Raw genomic sequence first — 21,355 nt, forward strand, 5'->3', positions numbered from 1 at the left:
TTTTGTAAAGCCATACTTATTAGAAACAAATGGATTTTTTTTTTTTTTCCTTAAATTAAATTATTTTCAGGAAATAACACATTTATGCTAAAGAATCCAGATCAAGGATTAAGACTTAATTTTTTACTCTGGAATGGTATTCAGAAATCTTGAGTCCAGCAATTTAGAGGAGTTACAAATAAAGATACAGTTCTGAGTTTGTTTCTCTTACTAAGCAAATAAACTCATAAATATCTGTTTGTAGTCTGTGGTGTTATACTGATGTTTAAATTCCAAGTTGTTGAATAGAATTACTTCTCTGTTCATCCAGGGTCTCTACTCCTCTGTCCCCATGTGTAAATATCACAGAATTGGCCATTAAAATGTTTCTCATCATCCAGAACTTGCCAAGATGTTTAATATATGATGCAGACTGTGTCAAGCCCTTAGTTGTAGTATTGTGAGTTTACGTATATAACTGTTTGTGATTTTGTTGCATTTACTAGGTTTGCTGGGATGGGTAATCTTCTTAAGGTCCTTACCAGGGAAATTGAAAACTGTCCACATTTTTTCCTGGATTTTGAAAGTAAGTTCCAACAATTACAAGACAATGAGAGAATCTTTTCCCTGACTTAACAGTGAACTGAGGAAGAACTTTTTTTTTTTAATCTGATTGCTTACAGCGTGTATTTTCCAGCACAACCAATCTGTCCAAATCCTTGTCTCTAAAATAATTTGTTCACTCAGGACTACTTTTCTCTTCCTTTTCTATTTTTCAGGAACCAAATGGGAAATCTTTTAAAAGTTCTCACTTGCACAGAGCTTGATCAGGGGCCAAATTTTTTCCTTGACTTTGAAAGTGAGCAAAGCTTCTTGCCTGGCTTGCCTTCTTTGCTTATTATTTCCTAATAAACTGCATGCGCTTACGCATCATAAAGCAATACAAAAGGGATTTGCAAACAAATCAAATTACACTTCAGTAGAATATTGCTTTTTGATATTTATAAAACCATACAAAATTACTTAAATTCATTCTGAGCAGAGGGCAGAGAGATAGGTGCACAAACAAAACCTTACCTTGAATTAGTTTCAAAGCATTTATGTAACATTACATTGTTAAAATTAAATATAAATGAACTAGACCTCAGCTTTCTTTAACAAATCAGGCTTTAAAAAAAAAATCTTTACATTGCTTCCTTGAATGGAAATATATTGGAAATAAAAAGCTGAAAAAATATAGGCAGTGGAGGTGGCACTGGTTTTGCCTGCTTCAGTGATGATTTAACTGGGATTATTATAGTTTCTAAAAAGTAGTGAAGTGGTCAAAGTGTATGTGCTTGATTGCATCTCTCTTAATTGCATGGTTATCAGTTTGCAAAATGGTGTTTTAACATTCTAATTTTCTTGTCACGTCTATATCCGATTCAAAGCTGTTTCACTTTTGCTGGTTACAGTTTCTCTGCATGTAGTTCTAGACCTTGTCTTGAAAACTAGTTATCAAATCCTTAAATATGGGTTTAATCTTACTTCACTACTTGAGTGAAATGCTTTTTATTTAAAATGCTAACAGTGTGTACAGTGTGTGTTGTTTTGTTTCTTAATACCTTTATTCTTAAAAAAACCTCCCAAAAACACACAACAAAAAGTTTTGAGAGAAGCCAGTGTTTTTAAAATAACTTTGTTTTGAAGCATGGTTTAAGAGAGAATTTCAGGTCACACATTTTATCACCTTGAAATAGTTTTCTTTAATCATTTATTCCTGAATTATTTTTCTGAAAAAACGTTCCTGAGATGATGTGAGTCTTTAAGTGTGTACACACTCTAAAGCCTAAGGCACTGGTTCAAAAAGTACTTTAAACACATACTTAAATCCCATGAAATCATTCAAACATGCTTTCTTGGATGAGAGCTAGAGTGTATGACTATAACTTTGCACATATCTTAATCTTCTCATCTGGATCTTATTTACCTCATTATGAAGAATCAGTTTTAAATAGTGAAAAAAAGTTAATTGGTTAGTTTGGGTTTAGGAGAAGGTACTCTGAGCTGTCTACCCCTTTTTCTCTTCTGTCTATATCATTTGAGAATTTTATTGTAAACCCAGGATGTCAAACCTTTATCCAAACCATGACAGAATTTTTTCTGTCACAACTTTTGAAGGCTTTGGTAGCACTCTGTGGCATTGCCAAGCTTTTACAAAGGTTTTCAGCTACTCTGAGCTTCCAGGTTTAATCAGCCCTATCACGTCCTGGATGGTAAGAAAGTACTCCTGACCCAGGCTGGAAACAGGTGGTCTGGCAGTGGGAAGCCTTGGTGGAGGTGAGAAAGGAAAATACCAATTTTATTGCCTTGGCAGCAAAGGTTGGTTTTTTTGGGTTTTTTTTCCCAAAAGCGCATTGCCAAGAACTGAGCAGGGTGAAGCACTCTGTCCTGTGGGAGGTGACCAGTGGTTAGTGCAAGCACTTGAGCACGCCTGTCAGGGACATCTACCTAGAGAGGAACAAATTTCTATTTGTTCTATCATCTCCAAACTTTCACTGAGTTTGACACTCCTGAACAAAAGGTTAAAGTATTTTACTTGTGAACTAAAGTCTTGGAGGTTTTTATGGCACCAAATCTGTTTTGTGTCCAAGGGATGTGACTGTAGATGCCTGTAGTCGCATGCTTTGGTCTCCTTTAATTAGCCATTGCACGGTGTAAGAGGACACTCTCCGTGGACATAGACAAGAGCCTGCGTGTCTGCTCGCTGGATTTGTGACTTTCTGTGGGCTTAGTTTTCAATTCGAGTTCGTGCATGAAAATGGTCACTACAATTGGCCGTTCAGAGGATGAGGGGTATGTTGAGTTGGTTTGTTTGCTCTACTTCATTATTTGCATCAGGATGTTGCTTTCTTGGTTTTGTGCACTTTTTCATTAGCCATAAACTAAAATCTTAAATCTGCCAGCACTACTTCTGAAATGTTTACAGATTTTTTGGATACTCCTGCTCTGGTGTTGGGTCATTTTTTTTGCTGCTTTTCATTTGGTATGTATTGTACCTGAAAGGAGGGTATGTGACATACTTCTTCCTGCTATGCATACAGTGTGCCACACAAATATTGCTTAAAAAAACCCAAAACAGCCTTTTTCCTTGTATGCAGGAGTACAGCAGATGCCATCTGTCTCTGTGTCTCAAAAATCAGAGGCGTTATGGGCTGATGTTGGTCAAAAGTAATACAAGTGTTTATAGAAAGAGAGTGGGAAAAGAACATTCATGTGCTAAATTCATTTGAGAATTGATTTAATCTGTGCTGCTCCAAAGGGGTCATCCCATGGGTGATACTTTTCCACATAGCCTCATGTCCTTATGCTAGAATTGAAATGTACAAACATGTGATGGCATCCATCGTGAATGATAGTGCTGGGCTGACCCTGGCTGGGTGCTAGATGCCCCCCAAAGCTGCTCTATAGCTCCTTCTCCTCAGCTGGACAGGGGATAGAAAATGTAGCGAGAGGCTTGTGGGTGAGGACAAGGACAGGGAGAGATAATTCAGCAATTACTGTCACAGACAAAACAGACACAACTTGAGGGAATTAGTTTAATTAATTACCAATCACATCAGAACAGCATCACGACAAAATAAAAACTAAATCTTAAAACACCTTCCCCCCACCTCTCCCTTCTTCCTGGGCTCAGCTTCACTCCTGATTTCTCTAACTTCTCCTCCCCAGCAGTTCAGGGGGGTGGGAAATGGGAGTTGCAGTCAGTTTGTCACACTTTTCTGCTACTTCTTCCTCCTTGAGGGTAGGACTCCTCACATTCTTCCCCATGCTCCAACATGGGGCCCATCCCACAGGAGACAGTCCTCCAGAAACTTCTACAACATGAGTCCTTCCCATGGGCTGCAGTTCTTCACAAACTGCTCCAGAATGGATCTTTTCCATGGGGTGCAGACCTTCAGGAACAGACTGCTCCAGCGTGGGTCCCCCACTGGGTCACAGGTCCTGCCAGCAAACCTGCTCCAATGTAGGTTCCTCTCTTCATGGTGCCACAGGTCCTGACAGGAACCTGCTCCAGCATGGGCTTCCCATGGGGTCACAGCATCCCTCAGGTATCCACCTGCCCTGGTGTGGGGTCCTCCACGGGCTACAGGTGGACATCTGCTCCGCCATGGACCTCCATGGGCTGTAGCTCCCTGGTTACCAAAACCTGGCCATGCAAAGCCAGTGCAGATAGCTATGTGGGAAAATGAACTTGCTAAGAACTAGCTGTTCAAAAAACCCCACCAAACTACCACTTCATCTCTCTTCTCCACCTACTAAATATTCTTCCAGTCAGGTGAGGGTGATGCTAATGATTGCATGGTTGGGGGAACCCCAGCAGTGGCACATGGATGGGAACAGAAATGCAGAAGAGGCAAGTAGTTGTACAGATTTAGATATTTTAGGTGATCCTTGAAGCTACACAGTAAGGTCAGCATAGTAGATTTTAATTTCATTGTTTCCCCTTTATTATCCTTATTTAATATAGATTTTATAGGCAATGTGTTGTGAGGTTGAGTTGTTCTGTGCAACAGAAATTATTTTCTTGTGAATTATTGTTCTCCAGGGCAGAATTCTATGTTTTGATTAAAATTTTGAGGAGGACATCTTGTATTGCATCTTTTGAAAAATACCATTATGAGGGTTTTTTGTTTGTTTGAAAAGCATTCTCACTTTCCTTTTATGTATTTTTCACCAACCTGTTCTTTTCGTAAGTATGAAAAGAAACTTCAGTCTTTCCAATATGTCTCTTCTATGCAATTCTTGAGGTCTTGAAAAATGGACAGATAAAAACAGGAACACTTAGAAAAATTAAGTTTTCTCACCTAATTCAAAGTTGTTTTTTTAAAAAATTTTTCCTTGTGCTATTTTAATTTTTCTCTATAAAACTTTAGGCTACAAAAAAAATTTATTTAAAATCTTTTTCCCTCCTTTCCTGCAGGCATCTGTATCATCAGTTGCAATTCTTATGACACCTTCTGCTGGCGTTATTCTTGATTCCAAATTGGGAACCAAGTTTCCTAACTCCATGCTCATAGTTGAAAAAGCTTGAATCCAGCATTAATTTCAGTTAATGTTGTATAGGAAAAGCAGTTCCTGTAATCATTTTAGAGTTCGGGTGTTAGTCTGGATCTCTGCAAGGAGAAGCTATTTGAAGATCCATTCAGTCCAATCTTGAAAGGAAACAAGGACAAATGGGAACTGTGGTAACTTCAGCAAGTGATATGGAGAATAGTGATCTCCTATGCAGGTTTAAAAAGCCTTTTCTTTGGGGCGAAATGCAAACTATGTGCATTCAGCCAAATTACTCTTTTTTGAGGTCTACTGAAAGGTTTACATAAAGAGAAAGAATCTCTTCGTTCTTGGAAAATGAGCCATATTGCTGTTTCATACTTGTATCTCAGTGTGTGTATTCTTAATCAAACTGCTATGTATTGGATTTTATTATATACCACTTACTTTGCCTTAATTCATTCTTAGCTCTCAACTCGAAAATAATGTTAGGAAGAGTGAGTGCATGGCAAGTCTTGAGAGTCTGGATTTCAGGATTTCATTAGTACATAGGGTGAAATCTCTTGAAATGGATTTTGTCAGTTCAGGAACTGTTTTGTTCTTTAGATGTTGACCTTGTTTAAATTAGTCACAGGTAGATGCATTCTGGGTATTTGAGGCTGTTTCCATAGCAGCTTATGTGTGCTCTTATTTGCAGAAAATGTATTGTCAAATTACTGCTGCCCGTAGAAGGCCTTTTTCAGGCAAAGTAAAGAAATAATCCCACGTGAATTCTTGGAAATAATTTGAAGGTTGAGGTAACAACAATTTGGTTTGAACCTAAATGACTAAAGCTTATAGATTATTGAGAGGAGGTGTCCTTAACTGACACCTTCAGCCCCATCCTCTCCTCAGATAGGAGAGGATGTTCAGGAAGCAGAGGGAACTGCTTGAGAGAGTCCAGCGCAGAGCCACCAAGATGATGGAGTGGAGCATCTCCCTTATGAGGAAAGGCTGAGGGAGCTGGGTCTCTTTAGCTTGGAGAAGAGGAGACTGAGGGGAGACCTCATTAATGTTTATAAATATGTTAAGGGCAAAGGTCATGAGGATGGAGCCAGGCTCTTCTCAGTGATGCCCAATGATAGGACAAGGGGCAGTGGGTGTGAGCTGGAACACAGGAGGTTCCGCTTAAATTTCAGAAGGAACTTCTTTAGGGTGAGGGTGACGGAGCACTGGAACAGGGTGTCCAGGGAGGTTGTGGAGTCTCCTTCTCTGGAGACATTCAAAACCCACCTGGATGCCTTTCTGTGTGATCTCATTTAGGTTCCTGCTCTTGCAGGGGGATTGGACTAGATGATCTTTCGAGGTCCCTTCCAATCCCTGACATTCTGTGATTCTGTGATACAGATACATTTCATAAAACCAAACTCTCTAACCTTAACCTGAGCATGTTCCCTTTTTTCCTGAATGTTAGCTAGGTGGGCTCATTACCTTATCCTTATTTCATGCCCCTTATTACCCTCAGGAATCAAAGTCACTTATTTTCTAGGATTTCCTCCCCTCATCACCAGAGAGACTCATAAAATTTTCAGTTATCATTGTCATGTATGACTAAAACTGTCTATTATTAGAACATATCTGGCAGCAGAGCAACTGCCCGCTTTTTGCATAATAGGATATTAATTAATACCCTTGCGCCACAGGCAGCAAGGCTGGAGGTAGTAGACTGAACAGGGTACTGTTTCTACCCAGTAAATTTCTTTTTAATGTATGGAGTTATAGCAGGTTCTGATAACCTCTAAAATGCATTATTCTTTGTAGTTTAAATGCCTTTTGTGCATTCTAAGGACATAAACTAGCTTTTCATCTTATTTTGTCACAGATTGGAATGGGAAAAAATCATTGTCATGTTGACAAACCTGAAAGAAGACTTTAGCATTCTACAGTAAAATATATGTACTGTTCTTTAACTTGCTGTCAGTGGCTGGTGGAATTATTGGCCACCTTCAGCAGTTGACAGCACAAGAAAAGCTGAAAGCAGAGCCTGTAAGACATCTTGTTTTATTCACTGTTCTTTTGCTAGGCTGTCAAGGCCAGGAGGGTATGATGGTTTTTTTGACAAATACCATTCCATATACACTGAAATGCCAGCACTCTCCAGCTTCCGTGGGAATTCTCTGCTTGCAATCAGTTTGACTGAGGATGGAATAAAGTTCTGTTCTTTTATTCTGTATTTCAGATACAGAAAGGGTGCTTGAGTTGGAAGTGCTTCTTTCAGTACTGTCTTGTTACTCTTCATAAAAATTAATTACTGAGATATTGTTATACTTGATTTTGTGTTGGTAAAGGCTTCATAGCTATTCTTTTTATATTCAGTCTTGTCCTGTGAATACTAATATCTTACCTACACAGCAGTTTCTATGGTTTTTGTAATGCACACTTGGTGAAGAATGAGGTAGATACCTTGTGCTGTTAGGGTTTGTTTGGGGTTTGTTTGTTTGTTTGTTTGTTTGTTTTTTAAACAAGCAACAGGTATTTTTCTAAGAAAATAATGATAATTCCACCTTTGCACCCCACCATGCACCTGAAATATTTAATATATCCATAAAGGGATTGTAGTGGGTCCAGCTTTCCCCCTTTTTTTAATGAAGTCTGAAGCCACATCCAAAACATGAAATAGACCATGTGTAAAGATGAAAGAGAGCATTTGTTAATGGAATGGATGAATTATCATATCCTGGTTATTTCTGATGGAGCCATTGGAATTACATTTCTCTCCAGAGCCAAAATTTTTGCTTTCTAAATAAAAATTTGCTGGTAGCATCTGTATATGGAAGAGTCAAGCTTGTTCTGACTCAAATTTATTTGATAGGAGGTTCATTTAATTGTCACGTTTAGGGTTCACATTAGAAACATTTGGGCAAAGGGAGGTGAAAAGGTTTCCTGTTTGGTCTTATTAAAGACAGCGTACTCTGAATGCTAATCATGAGTAGTGTAAAAATCAGACTTGAAATGCAGTCAGCCCGGTGATTATAATAACTTATTATTGAGAGGGCTTGCATTTAATGTGGGTTAGTCAGTGGCTATGGTTTTATTTATAAATAGGCTCAAATTGCTTAAGTGTGTGCTGGTTCTCTGGTGGTACAGGGATAAGAGGTGAGCGCTGCCAAGCAGTGATTCCACACTGTGATTCAGGAATGGCATTTTTTAACTCAGAACAGAAAAACAAGCTTTGGTATTGTTCATAGAATCATAGAATGGTTTGGATTGGAAGGGACCTTAAAGATCATCTAGTTCCAAACCCCCTGCCATCAGCAGGGACACCTTCCACTAGACCAGGTTGCTCAAAGCCTCATCCAGCCTGGCCTTCAACACTTCCAGGGAGGGGGCATCCACAACTTCCTTGGGCAACCTGTTCCAGTGTCTGACCACCCTCACAGTGAAAAACTTCTTCCTAATATCTAATCTAAACCTCCCTTCCTTCAGTTTAAACCCATTTCCCCTTGTTCTGTCATTAGTTGTCCTTATGAAAAGTCCCTCCCCAGCTTTCTTGTAGGCCCCCTTCAGATATTGGAAGGCTGCTGTAAGATCTCCCCGGAGCCTTCTCTTTTCCAGGCTGAACAGCCCCAACTCTCTCAGCCTGTCTTCATAGGAGAGGTGCTCCAGCCCTCGGATCATCCTGGTGGCCCTCCTCTGGACTAGTTCTAACTGGTCCATGTAAAATGGACCATGTAAAAAACCAATTTTAAAAGCCAAAATCTATCATGAAGAAGTCCATATTCCTTTTAGTTGTTGTTGTTGCTATTATTATTATTGTTGTTAACATATGAATGAAATATTTTTCAAAGTGAATGATGATAGGTATTTTTGCTGATCTTCATGTAAAATCCGTTTTGAAACATGGCCAAGGTCTTATCAGAACATTTGTTTGCATAACATATTTCATGAGTAAGATGCATGATTTTTATTTTTTTTTTAAGAAAGCCTGAATCATCCTCCCTACCTTTATTTTTAAGCTAAAAACTTTCAGCATAAATATAAACCGCTTCTGCAAATGCAAGCTAAGCCTGTTGCTCTGTAGCCTTTGCAGCCCTCTTCCTTTCCCTTCCTTTTCTTTCCCTTTTCCAACCACCTACCTTCCTCGTAGTCCTACTTCCCCAGATGCTGGGATACTACAGAAAGCTCAATGGGTTTCAAATATTTGACTTCCCCCAACTTCCAAAAGATGAATTGGGAAAATCTGAAAAAAACCCCTAACAGTAAAGGGTGTTACTAAAGGCCATTTTTAGATTCCAAAGCTCTGAGCACTCTATAGTGTTTACATTTCTATTAGGGGTGAATATTTTTTAAAGCAAATAAATTGTAAAAAGTAACATAGAAGTACCTCGTTAACCAACCCATGCTTCAGGTGACCTGCACATGCAAATTTTACACTCATGAACTGTACTAATAAATTACTTATTCTCTTTTGTGTCTTAATATTAATTGAAAATGGTATTTTAATTAACTTTTATTTAACTATTAAAAGATAGCTATTGATTTATAGGTGACTCCTACCTTTCCCCTGTTATATTTCTCTATGGTATGTAGCTGTTGAGCAAGATTACCACTTTCTTTGTTAAACTCAGAAACATTTACTGTTTTGTTTCTTTATCACAAGATAACAGACCCTTTATGGCATAAACCTGAGATTTCTTGCAGCTTGGGGAAAGAACCAGTCAGTACCAGTGTAAACTTAATGTGACCAATAGTTCAATTCAAAAGCTGTGTCCCAGCTGGGATTTTCCTGTTCGGGATAGTTTTTCCCTTTGGTGTTACCCTCTCTTTTTGAGGGATAGTGGAATTCTTTAGTTATGGGAAGTATTTTGGATGTAAAACCCAGCTGAGTAAGCCCAGCTTATTTTTACTTTCTGTTGTTCTGTCTTTTAAACAAGATTAGGGAAAACTTCCAAAAAAAAGGGAAAGTTGAATCAGTATTGTTTTATGTGCCCAGTCTTATGGGACTGATGGTGACACGTGAATGTAGAAAAGATTTTAAGTATTAGTTTCTTCAGATCTACAGATTTGTAAATCTCAGCCATTTGTGTCTCGTTCATGCAAAGTCCATAGATAACCTGAAATTTTAACAAGTTATCCTAACCTAGAGCATCATGGAGAGAATGCCTGCTCTTCCCATACTGTCCAAGGTGAACTGGAGAGTTCTAATGAGGGGTAGGTAGATGAGTCCCATATTGATACATGGGTGGAAATCTCTTGTCTTATTTCTTAAGGAGAGTGAGAAGACTAAATAGAAAAGGTATTTTTTTCTTGTCTATTAATGTAGGGATGTGTACAGTAGCTCTTCCTAATCAGTGAGTTTTGAACTGAGGTTTCTCATTGCTTTTAATTCAAACAAGTAATCCTTAAGTCCTAAGATTCACCTTCAAAGTGTTTTTTCTCTCATAAAAATTAAAATTCTGTCTTTACAACCTAATACAAATTTAAGAAAAAAAAAAAAAGTTGTGTCTCTGTAGAAATCTACAGGAACAATGTGGTTGTTTCTACAAATACTGACTGCAATTCTATATGTAGGTCACTCAGTCTTTAGTCAGTGCCAGTTTTATGTTTTAAAGCAAAAGAAGGCAGAAGATCTCGACCTTGTCTAACATGTTGATGTTCTACGGATAACATCACTCCCTGGTGTCATACTGCTGTGAAAATCCCATCGGATAGGATTTGAGTGGGAAAATTGATCTACTTCCAAATGTCATTTCTCTGAACAATAAAGGTCTACAGGTCACTCCCACCCCGAAAACTGATCTTTGACAGAGCTGGATTTATTTTTGTAGCAGGAAAAAAAAAAATCTCTGACGTACATAAGAAAAATGTTTATTTTTAACAGTACTGTATCTGTGTTTTACAAAAGGAGAAATAAATTACCTTGGTTAAGGAAGCCTGGAGGAAAGTCAAAGTGGCATAATATCCTGCTGCTCCATCCACTGAAAAGCCTAATTTTTATCCCCAAGCTGCAAGAAAAGTGAACAGTTCTCTGTAATCAAGCTACGGAGCTCATGAGAGAGAGGGACCTTTTTACTAAAGGACTGATGCATTATCCTATTTTCTAATAACATTGCTTTATGATACTGCTTCACTTTAAAATGCTGCGTTTTGAGAAGAGGCATTGTGAGCCAGAGCGTACAAAAAAATGTACTGTTTTTTCTTTCTTGCTACAGAAAGCAGAAACTTGGATGTTAGCAGAATGGCACTGCAGTGTAATTGTATATTTAAAAAAAAAACCCACATCAGAGTGGAGTTACACATAGTCAAGCTGGATATAATGTTGTGAAGTAGAACTGAGTAATCTTGCCATTTGTATTGCAGCTGCCTTTTGACTTTGTGCATTTTGCTTTTCTGTTTCTTAGATGCACAGCCCACAGACGGAGAAAGGGAGGTATGGAATCAGATCAGTGCAGTTTTACAGGACTCGGAAAGTATGCTTGCAGACCTTCAGGCTTACAAAGGAGCTGGACAAGAAATTAGAGATGTATGTTTGTTAAAGTTGATGACAGTTCTTTGGAAGCAAAATCAAGCAAAACTCGATGTGTTCCTTGCTTCTGTTCTGTATCCAAGCATATTCTATGAAATGATATGAAAATTTTCATTAAAATTCTATTTAGAAAATATGTTACAGGTTGTGTAACTAGTCCCAAAGTACAGTTGTGAACTTAAATTTTTTCTCAGGTGACCAAACCTTTTTTTCATCATCTTCGCAGATACTGTTAGTGTGAACTGTTGGTTGCTTAGGAGCCGGAATATGTAGAAGAGTTCAAAAGCATCAAAACCTTAAAATAAAAAGCTATTTCTGCAACCAGTCATCATACAAAAGGTCTTACCTGATACTTCTACAATAGTTTTGCTCCCCAAAGAATAAAACCTGTTTCTGTATGTCAGTGGTGCATTGGAATGCATATTTTTATATCAGCATGTTACAGGGGGAGAGGAAAGGTGGAAAACATGGTATTTTTGGGACTAATTTCCTATTCCTGTGCGATGTAATTTTTTATAGTTGTTCTATGTTTTACAATACTTAGTTTCTAAAATAATGTAGTTGAAAAATTCCAAACCACCTTTTGCTTATTATTCATATATTGCAGTTCTTTACAGTAATATTTCATTTCAGGCAATACAAAATCCCAATGATATCCAGTTGCAAGAAAAAGCATGGAATTCAGTGTGTCCTCTGGTTGTAAGGCTGAAGCGCTTTTATGAGTTTTCACTCAGATTAGGTGAGCCCTATTTTAGTATGTCTGTTTATTAGGCTACTTTATATATAAAGAAATAAGTAGTTTATTTTTCCACAGACTTTTAAAAGGTTATTATTCTTTCTGTGTGATATCAACAGACATTTAACTGAAATTACATTTATCAAAGCATATTTTTAATTTTAATTTAATTTCAAAATTATCAGAATTTGTTAGTATGTCACTTAAAATAAATATGTATTATCTAAATAGAGTACAAAGAACTTGATAAAACTGTATAAAATTTTTCTCTGGTGCCTGCCACTCATCTGCGCTTCGCTGGTCCGTATTGTACTCAGGCAATTTATTTTTTGTAATTTGTATCCTTCAGAGTTTTAAAAGAAATGTAAACTGATATTGAGACTTTTTAAAAACAAGGGTAACAGGACGAGAAGGGTATCAATAAACTCTCTCACAGGGTGAAAATCCAAAGTTGGGCATATTTTACATTGACTTTGTCATCCCTACAAACCTAAAAAATGATGTAATTACTCCTTGAATTAGGACTCTGGAAGAGAACCAGTGTGTAAAAATGTATTTATGAAGTGGAAGAGCTCCCCAAGCAGGGGAATTCTTCTACAACATCCTGCGCACTAAGTCTTTCACCTTCTGAGTTATGCTGGTAATTATAGCCACAGGAGCTGAATTACACTGCTATCAATGCCTAAGAGTACACTTTCAGTAACAGACAGCCCAGAATAATCTCCATACTGAGCTGATGGCTAATTGGGGAAGATAAAAGTTGAATATCTGAGTGTGAGAAAAATGATTTCTGTAGAATTTTCAATAGGGAACCCAGATGAAGAGTGATAAAAAGGGAAAACCTCAGTGATACAAAATGGAGAGAAAATGGCAGAGAGCCTGAAAAGGCAGGTGTCTTTGACCAATGTTTCTCAGCTTATAGTAGTCAGAAAAAGCATTTCTATTAAGGTTCTGCATGTTTGGAGGGTTCCTTCCCTTCAAACGAAGTATACTTAGGTACTTACTTAAAACTTTGTCATAATGTAGGCTGAATAGAATTTGTGCTTCTGATTTTTTGTTCAGAGAAAGCCCTGCAGAGCTTATTGGAGTCCTTGACGTGCCCACCTTATACTCCAACTCAGCACCTGGAACGGGAACAGGCTCTAGCTAAAGAGTTTGCAGAAATCTTACATTTTACTCTCCGTTTTGATGAACTTAAGGTTAGTAAAGTCTTTTAATACATTCTTGATTTTTTTCCATGTATTTTGAACTGAAACTGATTGTTTCCTATGTGTCTTCCTCAAAGATGAGAAACCCAGCAATTCAGAATGACTTCAGTTACTATAGGCGGACAATAAGTCGCAACAGAATAAACAACATGCATGTAAGTAGATAAAATGTGATCAGCTGTTCACACTGAGGTGTTTATTCATTCTGCATTTCTACCATTTGTGGTAGTGTTTTTTTCTTTTGATTCGCTAGCAGTCATGTTCTCTACTTCAGCCCGAGAGTTAATCCGCAGCCTGGATGAAGCAATTTGAGTGTAACCATGCAACAATCTGCTTGCTGACATGGGCATGTACTGTATCTTTTTCTTGTTGCTGGCAAGATTTTTAAAGAGTTTTACTGACTATTTTTTCTCATGTTTTCATCAGCTAGACATTGAGAATGAAGTAAACAATGAAATGGCCAATAGAATGTCCCTCTTTTATGCAGAAGCCACACCAATGCTGAAAACGCTCAGTAATGCAACTACACATTTTGTATCAGAAGTAGGTAATGGGGGAGAAAAAGTCTAACACAGACATTCTAGATTTTAATTTTACAAGATGGTTTACTGAACATTGCCTGTTTTTAACCCTTATAGAACAAAACGTTACCAATTGAAAATACAACGGACTGTCTAAGTACTATGGCAAGTGTGTGTAAAGTCATGTTGGAAACACCGTAAGTTTTACCTTAAATCTTGTTTTTCCTGTATGAGAATTTGTAGTATATTTTAAGTAACCACCTGGGGTAAACATCATTTTTTTTCCTGTGGTGGTTTCACTGGGCTAGCCCTTGGCTAGCAGCCAACACAGCTGTTCACCCACTTCCCCACAACCCCAGGGGATTAGGGCAGAGGATTCGGAGCAAGGGGAAGGAGACTCGTAGGGCGAGATAAGAACAATTTAATAATAAAAATAAAAGAAAACTTAAAATAAGACTAATACTAAAATAGTAATTGATAATAACAGTAACAAAATATGCAAATGAGTGATACACAGTACAGTTGCTCACCACCTGCCGACCAGGCCATTCCCAGGTAACAATCCTGGAGGAGCGACAATCCCGAACCGAAACCGCAATCCCAGAAGAGTGAGAGCCCGAGCGAAAGCCAGAGAGCTAAAAGAGGAAGAGACCCTCACTAATATAGTGGACGTGACATGATATGATATGGAATATCTCATTGGCATACCCAAACGCCAAGTTACCTTATTAATTTAAATATTCCTCACTCCCTTAGATCTTGCACTTGTAGACTAACAGAACACAAAGTCCTTCACTTACAGCAACAAAATGCAAACACTGGTATGTTCTCAGTGTCTCTCTCATAACAAATCCCAGGCTGAAAGCAAAATGCAGCACTATTCTACCTACTAAAAAGAAACCCAGCTCTGTTCCAGCTAAAAACCAGGACATTTCCAAAGGAATTCCTGTGTGTTTGCCTCAAGTTGTTATCACTTTTTTATACAAAACATGACCTGGTATTAGAAAGCCTTGCCTCCTGTTTTAACCACCTTATGATATTTTTCATGAACCAGCATTGAGATTTGTTAAGCAGCACTTACATGGTCAGCCTGTATTTCAACTAAAGCCGAAAATACAAGTGTAATCTTAAGTGCACAGGCTTCAGTGTCTGCGTCTTGTCTAACCAGGGCCATAGACAAACTACCATCTCTTGATTGCCCATGCTGCTCAGTTATTAGCACACTTGGGGGTAAGATTTTCCCTCTTCCAAGCAGTGCATTTGCAAATGATACACTGGGACTATTTTGAGGATCATTTGAGTAGGTCTTTTTTGGATGCTGCCGTCTTACTTGGGGTAGCTGTATCCTGTCTAGTAGTGTCGCTATAGCTAGTGGGGTTGCTATTGTTTAGCTTTGCATTTAGTTGAGTATTTTGTAATCTTCCTGTCTTTGAATCATTTATTTATGGTGCCATGTAAAGGATAGGACTCCTGAGGTTATTGTGTGTTATATTCATGTTGTGATGCTGTGTAAGTATAAAAGTTGAAGTTATTGTAAACTGAGAGGTAGTACAGTATAGATTTTAGTATTTTAATGATACAGTTAAGTGAAGAAATCGTTTTATATTGAAAATCAGTGAATGACAGTAGGCAAATCCATGAATTATTTACTAAAAATTTGTTAGAAAAATTGTGATAATTTCTGTTTTTCAGGATTTCTGTTTTCTCTACTGTACTTCATGATGGTTTCAGGGATTAGAGCCAATAGGGCCTGTCTTAACTGAGCCATCCATATTCTTATTTTGGAATTTAAAAGTCAAAGAAAGACTCTTTGGACTTCAAATACAATTTTAGTTCAGATTTCTTGCACTCATAGTCTGGTTTGCAAAATTGGCCAGTAAAAAGTTTTTCTTTTGTTGTGTTTTCCAGAGAGTACAGGAGTAGATTCACCAGTGAAGAGACCCTTATGTTCTGCATGCGAGTAATGGTGGGAGTTATTATTCTGTATGATCATGTTCATCCTGTGGGAGCTTTCTCAAAGACATCAAAGATTGATGTAAGAGTGATGTTTCTTTAATACTCTGTAGGTTTGAAAATACTAGTCTGCAGCTTTTTTTCAGCACAAGCTTATGACTTTGTATAAATCATTTTAATTACTTTTGAATGGCAAAATTTAGAATTTATCTTCACCTGCATACTTTAATGTATCAGCTTGTTTGAAATTAAAATAAGGATCAGTCTTTTTTAGTTCATATTTTCCTCCAGACACAGATACTCATTTGTCTTAGTTAGCTCTGCTTTCCTGCTAACTGTATGGTTACCTAAAATAATGTTGTGTTACACCTACTCTGGAATAAGTTCTATCGTCATAATTTTTTATTAATCATGTAATTTATTTACACTAAAATGTCTATCTTTGGCAGTACTTCTGTTGTAAATAAGCAGATATTTGACATTGTCTCTGCTTTGTCTGAGATCTGAAGTAGCAGAACTGAAATATTAGTGTTGTAATGTGGATAATGAGCCTTCAATCGTAGTTTTGGCGTGACCAGTCACAGGGAAATCAACCTTATTTTTACATCTGAGATATTACAAGCACAGACAAAAAAGTACTCTTATTCTTGCTTACGTTTCTACTAACCTGAATGTCATACACCATGTCTTTCAGCAGAAATAAGCTGTAATTCATGAAAAAGATGCTAAATCTTTCCCTTTACAAGAGAGCCTACTTCAAAAGAAAAGAAATATATATATATATATAAAATATATATATATTATTGCCCCTTAACACTGAGCCTTTGTGTTAGCATTTTTCATCTGCAGATATCAGTATTTTACCACATCTCCTCTTTGACTCTGTTTTACAGAGGGTCACAAAGAGGTGAATTGATTTGCTCAAGGTCATGCAGCAGATAGAGCCCGGGAACTGAATGCAGACTTCCTGACAGCTAATTCAGTCTTTTGCCTACAGAGGCAACACAAGTGAAATTTTGATAGGACCAAATATACAAAGTGTGTACTTTGTTTCTCCCATTTATCCTAAAGTCCTGTAATCTTACAGGAAAGTTAGCTAGATGTAAATGGTAGGCAGGAGATGTATGACTTAGTTTTTAAAAATGAGTACGTGGTCCCAAATCTTAATTAGCCTAATTAGTTTAGTGATTCTTCTCTAATTAAAAAAAAAAAATCTTCTAATATTTCAGATTATGAGTTTGTTTTACTGTGAAAAACAATTCTTTTCTCCAAACTAGTCACTACTTTGGAACCATTTCAAGAGAATTTCAGGGACAGTGGAACAAATTGCCCTTTCCTTACTCTTTCAAGACTGGAGACTGTATTTCAAGCTGTTAATTACAGGCTTGTAGCGTACATGTCTTAACAGCTTCTCTTTTCTGACTGTTTTAAGGATTCTGATTCTAACAAAACCAGAAAAGAATGGTTTGAATTTTTATCCCCTTTGAGCTTGTCTGGTCTGATCTGATGGGGCATGTAAACCTGTACTGAGTGATATGAATATAGTCTTTAGTTTCTCTAGTTCAGGAAAAGTAACTGTGTCACTTCAAAGCATGCGCTGCTATCCTGAGAATTTACTCTGATCTGCTTTTTGCAAAGCTACGTTTATCTTCCAGGTAGAATGAGCCAACTGAGCAGTGATCAGTGAGTGTTAAGCTGGTCATTGTGCAGGAGACTGAGCTACATTTTCTGAATAATTTTTATTGGCAAATACATGGACCCTGACTTCGGTTAAATATTTAATCATCTACTTCCATAATAAGGCCACATTTTCTTTGCTTTTTGGTTGCAAAGAAAATACTGGCATGTAGATTTAGCACTGTAATGTGACTTTGAAAATTAGAATGTTCAGATCTTGACTCTGCCTTTTATTTATCTGTCATTTTAAATTAGATAGAATTAATCTAGACTAATTTCTGGGTAGCTATTAGATGTCTTCAATAGCAATGAGCAGAAATTGGTACTTCTGGAGTACAGTTCATTACATATTCTGAATAGGTTAGAGGAATTTCTTATTTCTCTCTCTTGCCTAGAAAGGGAGCCTGTAGGGTGGGTCAAATGAGTTCTACCTCTGCTTTCTCTACTTCATTTCCCCTTTTGTGAATTTGGGCAGAGTTTCAGCCTGCTTTTTACACTCTCTGCGAAAACTTTCAGTGTAGCGTTTAAAATCAACATAATGGACTTCTTATCTCAGATTAAATTTGTAACCACTAGTTATGAAGCAAATCATAAGTTATCACTAGTTACATTTAAAACTAAAAACTGAATACTGAAAATTACTTCCTTGTGTGCAAGCATTAAAAATAAGTCAATGTAGAAACATCTTTTCTGATAGCTGCTAACAGCAATGACATGGAACTCTTCCAAAATCTCTTTTCTTAGCTTATATCAGCTGTTCTTGATATTTTTTTAGTTGGAATTGGAGAAATCATGTGCAAATTAAAATATACATACTTGATATATAATTTACTATCTACAAACACTTACTGAAGTGTAATGTTGTTTTCTCAAAAGTTAGGTTTTTAACTTAAGATAATATTTAATAAGTTATAATGCTTTTATTTTGTAATATAAAGCAGGATTAACACTTAGTAGGGAAAAAAACCTGCCTGTCTATGGTGAAATTTTCCTTGTTTTCAGCTAGTGCAATTCATATATTATTGTTCAATAGTGGCATGCTTCTGTTCCCAGATGAAGGGATGCATAAAAGTTTTAAAGGAACAACCACCTGACACTGTGGAAGGACTTCTGAATGCTCTCAGGTATGTGTGGAATAATTGTTTGATTCTGACTTAACAAATTCCCAATCTCTTCGTATTTAAGACTTTTAACCTTAGAAAGTTAACTTATTAAGGAAATTGTTCTTTCAGATTTGCCTTCATCACTTGGGGTTTTCCTAAGTAGTAATTGTTTCTTTCAATTCCGTTCCATTTTGATAAGAAGTGACTTAATATTGGAAGTCATAATGTCCTTCTTCAGAGACACTTAAGGTTTGTTTTATCACCTAAAACTTAGCCATCTGAAAGGTAAACAATACATCAAAGGTAACCAAAATATGTAAGCTAAAATTTGTTATATAAAATACACAGCAACTAAAACATTTTAGGAGCAAATAATAGAATTCCTATTTCTCAAACCCTTGATACTTCCCTTCTCTCTATCCTTTTTATTAAGACTTCTTTTTTTTTCCTTTTTTAATTTTGGTAAATGATACAACTTCAAAAAAAAAAACAACCCAAATCTCAATCCTGTAGCTAAGTGTTTAGGATGCTGTCTTGGGAATCTGAGAAGGGAGTCTTAGTACCAGGTTTTTCAGAGATGTATTAAATTCTCTAGCTGTTGAATGCTTGGATAGAGTGAGAACTGCAGCCATAACCACCTCTATATTTGCTTATCATGTCTTTTGAATTAAAATCAATGTGGATTTAAATCCTACAGTATCAGGTGTGTTTTGAGTTATGTGATAATCAATCTCCATGCGAACACAAGCAGTGGAGGATGTTTGGGCTTAAGTGCAAAAAACCACACTAAAGCTCTTCAGTCCCCTCAGGACATTTCAGAAAACCACTTAAAATTAGGCTTATAGATTATGCCAAAATTCAATCTAGATTCCTAAATCCTTTTAGTATTTACCCTATTTCTTATGTCTTCCCATGATTTTCACTTCTTTTGAGGCTTTTAACTGGAAAAAAAGAGATAATTTTGATCCAAAATTATGACAGTGTCATAGGTTGATGGCAAACAGGATTTAGCCACAATCCTCCACCTTTTAACAGGGAATAATTTATTGCAAAGGGGCATTTAGAAGATAAAGAGCACCAGAGTATTAGCAGTTAAATTCCAGTGATCAGTGATCAGAGGAACATGTAATTGTACTGCACTGATTTCAAAAAGAGGCACTGAAGTTTTCAGAGTTTTTAAATCCCTGTTCATTTTTAAAAATACTGTTTTAACTTGTAATTTCTAGGTTCACTACAAAACACCTGAATGATGAATCTACTTCAAAACAAATTCGAGCTATGCTGCAGTAGTATCCGGAGACAAGTAGATGTTTGTATTGATCACAGAAGATGTGTATGTTTACATAATTTAATACAGTTTGATGTTAATACTTGTGTGTATTTACATAACCATTTTCTTCACATTGCTAAAATATATGAATCTGTTCATAACCTGACTTTATATAGTGCAGCCTAAGTTTTTATGCTACCCTTTATCTTTTCACTTTTAAAATAGTTTTTTACTTAGATACTTCAGCTGCAACAGTTTATCTGTGCATTTTAATCTTTAAACACCTTCTCTATCAAAGAAGTAAGTAGTAGTAAAGACAGAATGGAAATCAAATAAACTGAAATGTCAAAGATACCACAGAAAAGGAACTTTAAAGGAGGGGAAAGTTAATATAAGAGAAAGTAAAATTAATTTGATATGTTTTAAGAACATGTGCAGTTTTTTAGTCAGTTAGTTTTAGGATCTCATCAAATTTGTATGAATAGAAGAATATCTGAATGTTCATCACTCTCATAAAATATGTTGTCTTTCCTGAAATAAGTGGGGATCCACCTAATGTTAAGGATTATGTGCTGGCTGACTTTCCAAAATGTATTGCAAAGTGGTCATTTTACCTTTTTTTGTTAAGTATAACCTGTACCTTTCCACCATTGAGGAAATTAATATCCTTTTTCAGATTCAATATAAATAAAAAGAAGATGTGTTTCAAGACCATTGCTAGTATAATTTTATTAGATTTAGAAAGGGAAAGGAAAATACTAATGCCTTGACTTAACTAGAAGGGGTTTGTCAGTGTAAATATATCTTGATGAACATTATCTCTCCGCTCTACCCAGTGAGTAATTTTTTTGCTGATATAAACCAGTATCAAGCAGAACACTCTTCTGTAGGAGCAAACTCCCCTAGTGTCAAATTGGCCTCATCACACTAGGGATGAGAAAAATAAGTTTTAAGAGCTGAGCTGTTCTTAGGCCCCCCATCAAGTTCCTTGACAGTGTTATTCATTAGATGATTGAGAATCCACACAGAAATATTTATCAGCTGACTGCTCTTCATTGGTTTTTGAGATGTGATTGATACTTCAAGGCGTTGAGTTCCTTGCTGAGTTGTTTGTTCTTACTTTCTAGTAATTTTTCTGGTAAATGGTATAGAAATACTTTGACAAAAGCAGCAAAGTGCTCATGCTCTGTTAAGTGTGTCTTCTGGGTGGTCTGCAGTTGCTGTACATATTCTTGCAGAGGTCACATTCTGAAAAAGTGTTTGATTTTTGTGTACTTTGCTTGCATGTATGTGTGAAAACTCCAGTGCTTGTGCACAGATTCAGATTTGTATTTGCTTATTCCTGTGTACGTAAATCAGAGTTTGTGTG

At 36.8% G+C, this 21,355-nt stretch overlaps 1 protein-coding gene across 2 annotated transcripts; it reads left to right on the forward strand.

Annotated features, from left to right (window-relative positions):
* Nucleotides 1-489: 489 nt before the first annotated feature.
* Nucleotides 490-20,707, forward strand: CYRIA (CYFIP related Rac1 interactor A). Of its 2 annotated transcripts, none has more exons than XM_010171125.2 (10): nt 490-565; nt 11,394-11,515; nt 12,152-12,257; nt 13,317-13,453; nt 13,540-13,617; nt 13,889-14,005; nt 14,101-14,180; nt 15,892-16,018; nt 18,667-18,737; nt 19,943-20,516. In XM_010171125.2, the coding sequence occupies exons 1-10, from the start codon at nt 496-498 to the stop codon at nt 20,004-20,006; spliced, it is 972 nt and encodes a 323-aa protein (XP_010169427.1). In that variant the 5' UTR covers nt 490-495; the 3' UTR covers nt 20,007-20,516. The 2 variants fall into 2 exon arrangements, with proteins under 2 accessions (XP_010169427.1, XP_010169426.1); XM_010171124.1 differs by lacking the exon at nt 490-565 and adding an exon at nt 766-838 and having other exon boundaries at nt 19,943-20,707.
* Nucleotides 20,708-21,355: the final 648 nt, after the last annotated feature.

This window comes from Antrostomus carolinensis, unplaced genomic scaffold (genome assembly GCF_000700745.2).
Source record: "Antrostomus carolinensis isolate BGI_N321 unplaced genomic scaffold, ASM70074v2 scaffold5267, whole genome shotgun sequence".
In the NCBI taxonomy this organism is placed as follows: Eukaryota; Metazoa; Chordata; class Aves; order Caprimulgiformes; family Caprimulgidae; genus Antrostomus; species Antrostomus carolinensis.

What these genes read in the sequence shown, in the direction of transcription:
- CYRIA (XM_010171124.1), top strand. Translation starts at nt 766, where the DNA reads ATGGGAAATCTTTTAAAAGTTCTCACTTGCACAGAGCTTGATCAGGGG. An exon ending in TGAGTTTTCACTCAGATTAG is followed by an intron (nt 12,258 to 13,316) that starts GTGAGCCCTATT and finishes TTTTTTGTTCAG; the next exon opens with AGAAAGCCCTGCAGAGCTTA. An exon ending in CAAAGACATCAAAGATTGAT is followed by an intron (nt 16,019 to 18,666) that starts GTAAGAGTGATG and finishes TTCTGTTCCCAG; the next exon opens with ATGAAGGGATGCATAAAAGT.